The 13,842-nt window shown below is 34.3% G+C and overlaps 1 protein-coding gene across 1 annotated transcript in view; it reads left to right on the top strand.

Annotated features, from left to right (window-relative positions):
* The window catches only part of Cacna2d1 (calcium voltage-gated channel auxiliary subunit alpha2delta 1), a 366,878-nt gene that overhangs the window by 233,749 nt on the left and 119,287 nt on the right, over positions 1-13,842 (top strand). The window contains exon 5 of the mRNA XM_090332896.1: positions 10,622-10,663. Within this exon, the coding sequence (XP_090189022.1) occupies positions 10,622-10,663 (42 nt within the window). The remainder of the gene's footprint in view (positions 1-10,621; positions 10,664-13,842) is intronic.

The raw sequence follows: 13,842 nt of genomic DNA on the forward strand, positions 1-13,842 counted from the left end.
AAGACTTAAAGAGAGTCTTCTCTGAAGAAGAAACAAAAATGGCCTATAGACACATGAAGAAATGCTCAACATCTCTGGTCATAAAAGAAATGCAAATCAAAACAACTCTTAAGATTCTACCTCACTCCAGTTAGAATGGCCAGGATCAGGAAAAGGAATAATAACAGATGCTGGAGGGGATGTGGCCAGGAGGGATCACTACTACACTGTTGGTGGCAGTGCAAACTCGTTCAACCACTATGGAAAGCAGTGTGGCAGTGCCTCAAAAGGCTAAACATAGAACTCCCCTATGACCCAGCAATTCCACTACTTGGCATTTACCCAACCATCCAGAAAGAAGGGCATACTAAATCCACTAGCACAACAATGTTCATTGCAGCACTATTCACCATAGCAAAGATATGGAACCAACCTAGATGTCCCTCAGTTGATGAGTGGATCAACAAGTTGTGGTATTTGTACACAATGGAATTCTATGCTGCTGTCAGAAAGAATGACATCGCCCCATTTGTTAGGAAATGGAAAGACTTAGAAAAAATCATATTAAGTGAAGTAAGCCAGACTCAAAGGAACTTAGGCTCAATGGTTTCCCTCATTCGTCATAATCAGTAGAAACCTTGGGCTCTACTAGCAGAGATCTGCAATAGAGCAAAATCTTCATACATAAGGCCATATAGTATGAAGCTAATTGAAAGGACCTCCAGGATATTGAAGCAAAAGCCATATAATGAATGATTGTTGTCCTTAATGTACTATGTTGTCTCTCATCTCCTTTGCTGTCCCTTAGTTATCTCATATTGTTATAGTATCTCACTTTGTTATCTGATATATTGAATTTATTTGTATTTGGTTATTTGAAATTTGATAGGGAAGGGGGGAAAACCAAGACGGGTGGGGGGTGGAGGGGGAGGGAAATGGGTACCAAGACATGTGAAAGGGTATCAATGTATGTGAATTAATGTACCTTCTATCTGGCAAATATCATGTAACCCTTTTACTAATTACAATAAAAAATGCCAAAAAAAAAAAAAAAGAAACAGTCCACGGGAGATCATCCCCTTACAGATTAAAACAAAACATTATAAAACTGAAAAAAAAAGAGAACAGGGATTGTAGACAGATAACCAAAAGAATGTTGTATTTTCAGAGTTTGGGGCAGTCATCATTCATTCTTCCTGTAAACCAAGAGCTTTTATTATATTTTTCATTGTAATCTCTTCATCCTGTAACTTTTGCAATTCCAAGAATTCTGCGAAAAGAAATCTAAGATATTTATGCATGCACATGTGACTACTTTCTCAATAATAATTTTAAAGACTATTTTAATTTTAAAATCATCTGAATACAGTTTGGGGTATATTCCATCTTGCCAACACTGTGCTTAGAACTCAGAACATTGTAATTGTTAGATAGTTGCTACTAACAACATTTTCAGCCCTAATGTTTCTCTGAATATTTTTGAGATACGGTATCCCTTCCTGTTTAGGTTGACTTTCTGTTGTAGCTGACAGACATATGTCACTGTGCCCAACTTCTTCTACTGACATGGAGTATCTGGGATTCTTTTGTCTCAGCTCTCCTGTAATCATGATGCCCCCAATCTGAGCTTCCTATAAAGCTAGGATAACAGGACTGCACTACACACCCACATATAGGTTGAGAAGAGGTCTTGCTGCATGCTTGTCCTGGCCTTGAAATGTAATCATTCCAGTCTCTGTTTCCCAGATAGCTAGGAATACAAGTGTGAATCACTGGTGACTGGATGTTTTACTTTTACCTACCTGTCAAAATGATTCAGTCAGATGACTGTCAGAATTGGAGAACTATTGAAGATCAAATATGATTCCCTAGTTAATGTAATATCTTGAAATAAAAATATTTATTTTATCACAAAAAAAAGAGTGAGAATTAATGCACCTACTATCTGGCGAATATAACTGCAACCCTTCTGTACACTGTCCCAACATTAAGAAATAAAATAAAAACAATTTTAATAAAAAAGACAGAAAGTGTTGTAAATTCATGATATTTATCTGTATATATTTTCTCTACTGCAAAACACATTCATTTTGCCTTATTCATTTCTCATAGGCTCATTTTTGTTGTTTCCTGTGCCAGCCCTAGGGCTTGAACTCAGGGTTTGGGCACTACCACTGAGCATTTTTTGCTCAAGGTTAGTGCTCTGCCACTCGAACTACATCTCTAGATTTTTGGTGGCTAATTGGAGATATGAATTGTGCATACTTTCCTGACTGATCTGACTTTGAGCAAGAGTCCTCAGATCTCAGTCTAGGAATTCAGTATTATAGGCATGAGTCTTCCAATAGTTCTTACAGCTTGTGATACTCATCTATTGAACGATGGAAGTTAAAAGAACATTTCACTCACTGGGCTAGCATTGATGAACACCATTTGTATTCAAACTAAAATAATTTAATATTCTTTCTGAGTTTTTAATTATGTTTATTTTACAAAGAATTAACATTTCTTTTTTGTGTTTTTCTATATTTCAATTGTTTACTTATTGTCTTTAAGTAGTTATACAAACAGGTTTAAATTGAGCATGTCAATTTGTAAATACAATGCATCTTTACCCTTTCACCATTCTTTACATCCTAAACCCACCTACCCTTGCAAGTTTCCGATTTCCCTGTTCACATAGAATCACTGAGGATTCTGATTGTATTTGCCCATCCTTCCTCCTTTCTTTACTTGCCTTTTCATCTGAACCACATTGTCTTCAAACAAGACAAGTTTCAGCTTCCGGTATATATTTTGTTAAACTACCTATTATTTATTCATTGGAGTCCCTCCATGGAAATTTACCCGTGAGTATATCAAAAGTAATTACTTTAATTCTCTGTATGTGCATATTACCCTATATGTGTTTTCGTAGGTTTATATGTTAATTTCTAACTTCCACATATGAAAGAAAACATAAACTCTTTGTCCCTGTACCCTGATTTTCCTCACTCAACATTTCTTTTTGGTGAAAACTATATATAGTTTTCTCATCTAAGGTGATATTTCCAATTATGTTAGTAATTTTATAATACAGCTTGAGGCCCAAGTCTCTTTGTACAATGACATAATTAAACAAGTTTAGAAACGTGGATCTGTTGTCTTTTGTTGTGATTACTTCTCTTTCATGTCTATGGCTTTAATCTGATGGACCATTTATAATTTTTTTACCATTTATAATTTATAAGCACCAATAAATTTTGCCTAATGGTGAATACTCAAAGAAGTCCTATAAATTGATGATTAATAAAAATGACAGAAATGTGCTTATAAAAGGTCCAAGTGGTTTTTCAGGTTTTTTGTTTGTTTGTTTTGCCAGTCCTAGGCTTGAGCTCAGGGCCTGAGCACCGTCCTTGGAGTTTCTCAAGGCTAAAGCTCTACCACTTGAGCCTCAGCACCACTTCTGGCTTTTTTTTTTTTTTGTCTATGTATGCATATCGAGGAATTGAACCTGGGCCTTCATGCATGCTAGGCAAGCACTCTACCACTAGGCCAAACTCCCAGCCCCTGTTGTTTGTTTTGTAATTAAAGATGGGTATGTCCTAGACATCAGACCAAGCACTTTTCAATCATCAGTTCTGATCTCTTGACACAGGATATGAAGTGAGCTTGTAGGGTCTTGAGTACGGTCATCTGGTAACCCTGGTCTCTACATATAGCGCTGCCTGTCTTTCCTATTTTTTATTTACCTTTATATTTTCTAAATTACTTTCTTAGCGTGCTCATGAGAGCCACATCTCAGACTATAATAAAAAGAAAATTACCTTAGGAGGAGCACAGTGTAGCATTTTGGTGTACATTCCCCTCCAACACACAAGCCTACATGCGCACATGCGTGCGCGCGCACACACAGACACACACACACACACAGCCACACACATTCCAGGTTACTTTCTTCAGATCGAACTGCTGATTGACATATGGCCTGTAGTACAGTTGTTTTGAACTCTTTCATTGGCAGTAGTTTAGGTGGTTCTAAGCCAAAGTGCTATTAATATGCATTAATAAAAGTTGACACCAGCTGGCTGGTGTATACATTGTCTTTTTGGAACTATTAACATAACTCATTTTAATGATTAATATCTATGATTGTCCACCAGTTGTTTGCATATTTGGAATTCAGGAGTGATAAAAATAGCAATAAGGATGGCTTTTTTTTGATAAAAGATGCATAGTAACAGCTGCCAAAAATATGTCATGCTGTGGATCATTTGTTAAGCCAAAGATACCACTATGAAAAGAAAATTAGTAAATTGGACAGAAAGTTATTCTCTACTTGATTGTTGATTGTTATACATTTCAGATGTTGACTATAACAAATCTGATTTTCATTTCCAATATTGAAATCATCCTTGGCAACATCTTTGGTCCACATGGAAAATGGTTACTTATACTACAGACTTTTAACATAAACAATTCATCAGAGGCCAACTTTTATGGAGAGTGGCATAGAGGATCTGCCTCTCATGATGAACATTTTTAAGATGGACCAGTTTGTTTTCCCCATGTCTAATTTTTGACTCCCTGTAGATACCAACAGACTACAGTAATTTATCTTTCAACTTGCTAAGGGATGTTTTAAATTTCAGTAAGCAGCAGTATTATATTAGCATGAACCATTTGGGTAAATTTGTTTCTAAAAGATAATAAATAACAAGACTACTTGGTTAAAAATCAGAAACAAAATAATTTGTTCTTGTCATCTGGTGGCGCTTAAATGATGAAAAATACCTCTCTAAGGATTTAATTCGTGAATCTAGTTTGAGGCTAGTTTTGACTTTATTCAATCTTATTTGCATATAATGTTCCAAAACACACTGAAAATCTCTGAATGTGAATGTGGAATACTTTTGAGACAATGTTTAATAGTGTTGATTAAAATATTTAGGCAGATGGATAATAAAGAAACTGGATGAGTCAATTCTACCATCTGTGCCTATGGTGGTTAGTTTATATGCCACGGTTTCAATAAGAGCATTTTCAGTGATTGTTGTAAAAACTCTTTTGCTCTCTGGGGGTGGAAAATGTCTGAAGAAATTTTGAGAGAGTATAGATAAATGATCAAGAATGTCTCTCTTTCACTTTTTCTCTCTCATAAACACATACACACACACACACACACACACACACACACACGTGTCTACTTCTCACCTTTATTGCAGAGTAAAAGGCTTTGATTTATATGAGCATGTGCCTTCTAAGCATAGTAAGAGGTTTTCACATATGATAGCTCAGAGTGATATTCTGAAATGTGTTAATTTTTTTGGCTATCAAAAAATGGAAAGGTGAGCTCTTGCTCCCATTGTTCAATGCCAATGTCACAAACAGTTGCTCTCCAGCACTTACTATTGATAGATTTTTCAAAATAATTGTTGACATAAAGGATACATCTTTTTGTGATTACTCTGAATCCCCAAAATCTCAACCAGTGTCTAAGTGAAATGGATTCAAGGGACAGAATTAAGGAAAAAGAAAATCAGGGTTGATTTTTGCTTCTTTAATTCTACTTTTTTACAGCTCTTTTTTTGTCTTATAATATTTTTTAAATTTTATTGTTAGGATCATGTATAGAGGGGTTTTAGTTACATTCATCACGTAGTAGGTGCATTACTTCTCACACATTTATATACCTTCTCATGTTTTTGTCCGTTTCCCTCTCCCTACCCCTTGCAATCATCTTAGTTTTCCCCTTTCCCTTCCCTATTTCAAATAAACAGATATATTTACAATATACCAGGTAACAAAGTCAGATACAGTAACCCCATGAGTTTAACCATAGGGCCAAAAAAAAAAAAAACCAAACCCAACCAAATAACATAGTACATTAAGAACACCAGTCACACAAGATAAAGCTCTTGTTTCCATATCCTCAAGGTTATATGACTTTTTGTACGTATTATGTTCCTCTGCTAGGAGAATCCTAGATATGTACTAAATATTAGAAATGGGGGAAACCATTGAGCCTATGTTCCTTGGGTCTGGCTTACTTCACTTAATATGATTTTTTTCCACGACTTTCCATTTCCTTACAAATGGGGCGATGTTCTTCTTTCTGGCAGAAGCATAGAATTCCATTGTGTATAAATACCACATCTTGTTGATTCAATCATCCACTGAGGGGGATCTGGGTTAGTTCCATATCTTCGCTATGGTAAATAATGCTGCAATGAACATCGTTGTGCTAGTGGATTTAGTATGTCCTTATTTCTGGACGATTGGGTAAATGCCAAGTAGTGGAATTGCTGGGTCATAGGGGATTTCTATGTTTAGTCTTTTGAGGACCTGCCATACTGCTTTCCATAGTAGTTGAAGGAGTGTACACTCCCACCAACAGTGTAGTAGTGCTCCCTCCTGGCCGTACCTCTGCCAGCATCTGTTGTTATTAGATATCTTGTTAATGGTCATTCTAATTGGAGTGAGGTGGAATCTCAAAGTTATTTTGAATAGCTCTATTTTTTTAATCGGAAATTTCTTCTCCTAAATTTTATTGGTAATGGAATGCATTTTAACCAAAACTCATCTCTATAATAAAGTAAAAATAGAATTTGATCGGCTTCATGTCTGTTTTCTTTATTATTGAGAAAGGTGCTTTCAAGGAGTTCATTTTTAACAGCAATTCTGCAAATATTTTTGTGTCTCGGGGTTGTGAATCATTCACTGAACATAGAGTCTAACATTGGTACACGTATTCTAATATGTGTATTTGATGTAGTGGAAAAGAGCTATAAATGACTGTAATATGGAAGAAAATTATTGCTTTACCACATTGCTGTTTTTCTTCCATTTAAGTCATTCCTGAGGCAAATAATTCTGAAGCTGCCTAAAGAAAAATTCCAAAGAAACCATTTGAAATTTTAATAAAAATATAATGAACTGGGACTTGAAAATTATTTTATATGCTCAAAATTAAAATCTTATTAAATATTTTCATTCACTTTAGGGGGATTTTTGCTATAGAGAAAGTCTATATTGACTGAATTGAACTCATATATAGTATTTTTCCAGCTCCTTATTTTATGATTTTTGTCCTAATGAAATTAACCAACAAAGCCTGGAGTTATGACTCTAGCATGACTTCCTCAGTTCAAATCTCAGTACTTCCTAAAAAAACCCCAAAACCCAGAAAAACAGACAAGACCTTTCTACTTAATAAGGGAACAACAACATTAATGTGCAATGAAAAGTTGGTTGCTGTCAAAACTGAAAAAAATATTTATAAGTGAGGTCAAGTTATGTAGCCATGTACTGGTGGCTCATACCTGTTATCCTTGCTTCTCAGGAACTTGTGATCTGCGGTCAGAAGTTTGAAACCATCTTGTGGAGAAGAATCTGAGACTCTTTAGTTAACTAGCAAAAAGAAAAAGAGGAAGTATGACTGGAGTAGAAAGACTATTAGCCTTGAATAAAGCGCTAAATAAGAGGGTAGCCCCTGAGTTTAAACCTTTGTACGTAGACAATACCACATGTATGTGCACACACACACACACACACACACACACACACACACACACACACACTGTTAAAACCCCAGAGTATTATCTCACTTATAAAGAAAAAAATTGTTGTAACAATTTTCATTTCCTCTAACATGTGTCTGTCTTACCTAGTTAAATTATGAAATATATATATTTAACCAGTTTATTGTTTTCTTTTCAAGAGAACAAAAGTTGTTCTTCACTAACTTTATATTTGCTTATGGAAGAAATGAATATTGTATTACGATAGATTTATTTTAACATGGAAATATAAAATAAGCAGTTATGGGATTATGAGTATTTAGTGTCCATATAATTTTTAATGCAGTGGAATGTATCAATATATTATTAAACAGTACATATGTATTATTTTATGTCATTTATAAATGTTAATATGCAATTTATACTTTTCTTTTGTCTACTTAAATATCAGTTCATAGAATTATACAATTCCAAACCGAGAGTGCTTTACAAAGATATAAAATATACATATTTTTTAAAATGTTCACTGATGGGTTTTATACTACTACTACTACTACTACTACTACTACTATTATTATTATTATTATTATTATTATTATTATGCCAATCTTGAGGCTTGAACTCAGGGCCTGGGCACTATCTCTGAGCTTCTTTTGCTCAAGGCTAGCACCATACTACTTGAGCCATAACACCACTACTGTTTTTTCTGTGCATGTAGAACTGAGGAATCAAATCTAGGGCTTCATGCATGCTAGGCAAGCACTATATCACTAATCTACATTTTCATCCCTTTAGAAGTTTTAAATGATATTTATTTCCACTAATCCATAAGTAACAACTTTTGTGTAAAATGAAATGCATTCAAAAATGATAAAATAGAAACTCCCAAACTAAGAGGTTTTTTTTAAAATGCTTATTTTAATCATAATTCTTATAAAATATATCTCAGCAGAATCAGTGTAATTATACTTGAGACCATAGGCTCTTTCTGACACATGTACCTTCTTTCCCTCACTCTACCCTTACTTCTAGGATGAACAAATACTGTTTACATGGCCACGCACACACACAAAAAAGACTGGAAATCAGTTTAGTCTAACAGCTCTAGTACAATCAACCCAGACCAGTTGTCTGCATACAGGTTATTTCATAGAATTGGCCTGTTTCCATGATTTTCCATGCTTTTGAAAGCCAGTTTAAATCCCTTTAACTCAGTGTAAGCTTGCTTTCATTCACCATAATGGATACACACATATGTGCATTCATCAGATATAGAACTGCTTGGGATTTAATGTGATTTCCCTATGCTTCTTGCATTTTCTAGCTATAAATATGAATACACATCTAGCAGGGAATAAAACAAAGGTAAACTTATACAATGTTTTAACTTTTCCTGGAATTAACATTAAGCATAAATTACAAAGCTGCAAGTAGGATCAATGAGTTAGTAGTTAGGTTTGAGTCTCAGGTGAATTTACCACATTCTCTTGCTTTGTGCAGGTGGTGAGTTCTGATTTTTTATTTTTTCTCAATTACAAAACCAAGGCTGTTAAAAATTTTATATCTTTTGAGAGTCTCTATTTTCTTAATTCCTTCACTAAACTTAAAATGAATTTTAATTGATTGTTCATGAGTACCATTTAACAATATAAAATTGTCTTCTAACCTCCTGATGATTATGGAATGCTTTTTCTCATCTTTGTTATATCTATGAATATCACAGCTAGTGATTTTTTTAACATACTTTGCAAAATCTTAATGAATTTTCCCAAGTAAAATTCACAGATAAATGTGTTTTTGTACAGTATTCAATGGACAACTGGCACTGTGGAAGAATTACTATTCCTACAATGAACTCACAAAGAAGAGAGAAAGTGGAAATGAGCAGAAGTTGGCTGTTTTTAAAGTACATGAATTTGGTTTGAGATATATGAATAGTGATATAAATTTTTTGACAGTTATTTTATTTTCCATCTGTTTTTCTATTTTTCTTCAGCACCATAGATAGTAGCCATAATTTATATTTATGGTAAATTTCAGCAACACTGATATCCAGAAGTATTCATTTATATTTATTCTTTTTTCTTTTTTTAATATTTTTATTGTAATTAATAAAAGGCTTACATAATATTTGCCAGATAGAAGGTGCATTAATTCACATACATTGATACCCTTTCACATGTCTTGGTCCCCATTACCCTCCCCCCACCCCCCATTTTGGTTTTCCCCCCTTCCCTATCCAATTTCAAATAACCAAATACAACAATGGTTTCCCTCATTCATCATAACCAATAGAAACCTTAGGCTCTAATAGCAAAGATTTGCAATAGAGCAAAAACTTCATACATAAGGCCATATAGTATGAAGCTAATTGAATGGACCTCTAGGATATTGAAACAAAAGCCATATAATGAATGATTGTTGTCCTTAATGTACTATGTTATCTCTCATCTCTTTTGCTGTCCGTTGGTTATCTCATATTGTTACAGTATCTCATTTTGTTATGTGATATATTGGATATATTTGTATTTGGTCATTTATATTTATTCTTACTATATAGTAAATACTAATTCAGTACTTCACAAGGATATGAGTATATTAGCATTAGATGATCAGATTTCTTTTGTTATTTGAATTCATTGTTCTTGATCCCTTATTTGAAGCTGTGGAGAAAATATCTAAAAAGTTTGTTTAGATGCACATTTATTCAAGAATTCCAGCACTGGGAAGTTATATGAATTTTAAAATAGTTTAGTTTTAATAGTGTTAGGAAGATCCTTATCTCACTTGTTTTTTGTGTGCTTCATGGATCATTTAATATGTTCTTTGCTTTCTTTTTATGTATGTCAGTGATATATTTAACAAGTAATTTTTTTACTTCATTTCTTCCTTGACAGATGTCTCTCATCATACTGAGTCCTGTTTTTCAATGCAAAATATTCTATTCTGATTCCACTAACAAACCCTTAATATGGGATAGAAAATAGTAGCTAATCTTTGTGCATTTTCTTGGAATGTAGTATGAAGGGAATGAAATAAAGGGTCTATAATTTAAAGATATATATTTTATATGTATGTACATAAAATGCATTATTATTTTATCCTGTACTTTTCTGGTAAAATGCTCTTTTTTTTTCTTTTAGAGCAATGAAGTGGTATACTACAATGCTAAGGATGAACTTGATGTGAGTATTAAAAGTTTTGCATAATAATCATTATAATGGAATTTTTGGAATTCTTTTTCTTTATAAAACAAATTAAACATAGCAGATATAGTTTTAAGAAAATATTTGATAGCATAAGTAAATTATGATCCAGAATAATGGTAGATTTTAGTCTATGCCTTGAGCATAACAAGATCAGGAACAGCACCACAGGCCCTGAGTTCAAGCCCCAGGAACAGAAGAAAAACAATCTGAATTGTTTTTCCAGATGGCTTCCTACAATCTATGTATCCTGGATCCATTCACCAGGGTCATCACATATGATTCTACTTAGCTGACCTGCACACCAAGTGCAAGTGTACATTTTAATTATGGTGTGAATGAGACCTTCAGAAATTGTGTTAATAATATACTTCCATCAGAAAGAATGGCATATCTTATTAGCAAGGAACTGGAAAGACTTGGAAAAAAATATATTACATGAAGTAAGCCAAACCCAAAGAAATATGAGCTGCAAGATTTCCCTCTTTTTATACTAACTAGAATATGTCCATAAATTTACAAGTTATTCCAATAGACAGTAAAAAATAATTACATTTGGACATGATTAATTAAACAATTCTCTTCTCTGAGCATCTCACAGAGAGACGAGAGGAGTATATTCTTAGGAGAAGATCACAATGGCTCAATAGCTTTGTTCGTATGACCATATAAAATGAGCCTTATCAAAATGAACTCCAAGAAATGGCAACAAGAGGATTTTTTTTTACTGCACTATTTATTATTTCCTTTTCTTTCCTTTCCTTTCCTTTAGTTTATTCCCTGATGTTAGTGGTTTGGATGATTTCTGTTTTCTTTGTCTTATATATATGCTTATCTGATTTGGGGAAGGGAAGCAGAATGAGAGAAACAGTGGGACTAATGGTGAACCAATTCAACAGTGATACTCACTAGACAGTATGTTGGAACTGAACTTTACAGTTGTGGAGTGTAGGGAAGGGAGAAAATGAGGGAGGAGGTTAAAAAGAACTGCACTCATTACCTTACTTATGCAACTGTAACCCTTCTGTACATCACTTTTACAATAAAAAATTTAAAAAAGTAGGTCCTCCTGGGCCAAGATGATCTGGGGAGGAAGCCCAAGGTCCTGCATGTAGTAGGCCAAGTATTCTATTAAAGAGCAATACCCCAAACCCGTACAGATGTTTAAAAAAACACTGTTGGTGCGAGTGCAAACTCGTTCAACCACTATGGAAAGCAGTATGGCAGTTCCTCAAAAGACTAAACATAGAGCTCCCCTATGACCCAGCAATAACACTACTAGGCATTTACCCAATCATCCAGAAACAAGGGCATACTAAATCCACTAGCACAACGATGTTCACTGCAGCACTATTTACCATAGCAAAGATATGGAACCAACCCAGATGTCCCTCAGTTGATGAGTGGATCAAGAAGATGTGGTATTTGTACACAATGAAATTCTATGCTGCTATCAGAAAGAATGACATTGCCCCATTTGTTAGGAAATGTAAAGACTTAGAAAAAATCATATTAAGTGAACTAAGCCAGACTCAAAGGAACATAGGCTCAATGGTTTCCCTCATTTGTCATAATCAGTAGAAACTTTGAGCTCTCATAGCAGAGATTTGCAATAGAGTAAAACCTAGATACATAAGGCCATATAGTATGACGCTAAATGAAAGGAACTCTAGGATATAGAAACAAAACCCATATAATGAGTGATTGTTTTCCTTAATGTACTATGTTATTTCTCATCTCTTTTGCTGTCCCTTGGTTATCTCATATTGTTACAGTATCTCCCTTTGTTATCTGATATATTGGATATATTTGTATTTGGTTATTTGAAATTGGATAGGGAAGCGGGGAAAACCAGGTGAGAAGTGGGGGTAAGGGGGAGGGAAATGGAGGCCAAGACATGAGAAAGGGTATGAATGTATGTGAAGTAATGCACCTTCTATCTGGCAAATATAATGTAACCCTTCTATTAATTACAATAAAATATATGAAAAAAATGAATAACCAACAAGCATTTTCACATTTTTTAAGAACATGAATTATTGTCACTGATTATGTTTCTACTTTTGAGAAGATATTTATTTAAAACATAGAGATTTCAGAATTATGTAGGTGAAAGTCATCATTTAGACTTAAGATTTCTCACATTTTATTTGTAGCAGACTTAGAAAAAAAATCATATTTAGTGAAGTAAGCCAGACTCAAAGGAACATAGGCTGAATGGTTTCCCTCATTTGTCATAATTAATATAAAACTTAGACTCTCCTAGCAGAAGTTTACAATAGGGCAAAACCTAGATACATAAGGCCATATAAGATGAGGCTAAATAAAAGGACCTCCAAGATATAGAAACAAGAGCAATGTAAGTATAACTGTTGTTCTTAATGTACTATGTTATTTCTCATCTTACCTTGTTAGCTGATATTTTGTATATATGTTTATTTGAAATAGAATAGGGGAAAACAAGATGGGGGTGTGGTGGAGGGAAATGGGGACAAAAACCTGCTGTTATGATACCTATCTGTAATCCCAGCTACCGGGAAGCAGAGAGAGAAGGATCCTTTTCAGAGACCTACCTGGGTCAAGTCTACCTACAAATCAAATGAAAAAAAAAAAGCATTGCTGGGTGCCAGTATCTTATGGCTGTAATCCTAGCTACTCAGGAGGCTGAGAGATCAGAATTTCTATTCAAAGTCAGCTTCCGCAGGAATGTCTCTGAGATTCTGATTTCCAGTTAGCTATCAAAATGCTAGAAAAGGAACTGTGGCTCAAGTGGTAGAGTGCTAAATTTGAGCACAACAGCTCAGAGACAGCACCCAAACTTTGAGTTGAAGACCCACGAGGCACTGCAAAATAAACCGGAGTAAGGTAAAGTCGTGAAAGTGGTTGAGGTCCTTTCTAGCAAGTATGAAGCTCTGAATTCAAAACACCGTGCCACTCAAAACAAACAAATTAAAAACATTTATATAGTTTGTTTAAATGTTACAACTTCTAGGTTACACCATTTCTGCTAATATTTATGCATACCTAATCAACTAAACACTAAAATTTCCAACATACTAATCACCATGTCACATAAATGACAATATGAGTGGTGTCTTATTATATTTTTAAGTACCTAGATGTTTTGATGGTGATTTCATTCACATTTGGAATGTCAT

Source organism: Megascapheus bottae, chromosome 5 (genome assembly GCF_031878675.1).
Source record: "Megascapheus bottae isolate mThoBot1 chromosome 5, mThoBot2.hap1, whole genome shotgun sequence".
In the NCBI taxonomy this organism is placed as follows: domain Eukaryota; kingdom Metazoa; phylum Chordata; class Mammalia; order Rodentia; family Geomyidae; genus Megascapheus; species Megascapheus bottae.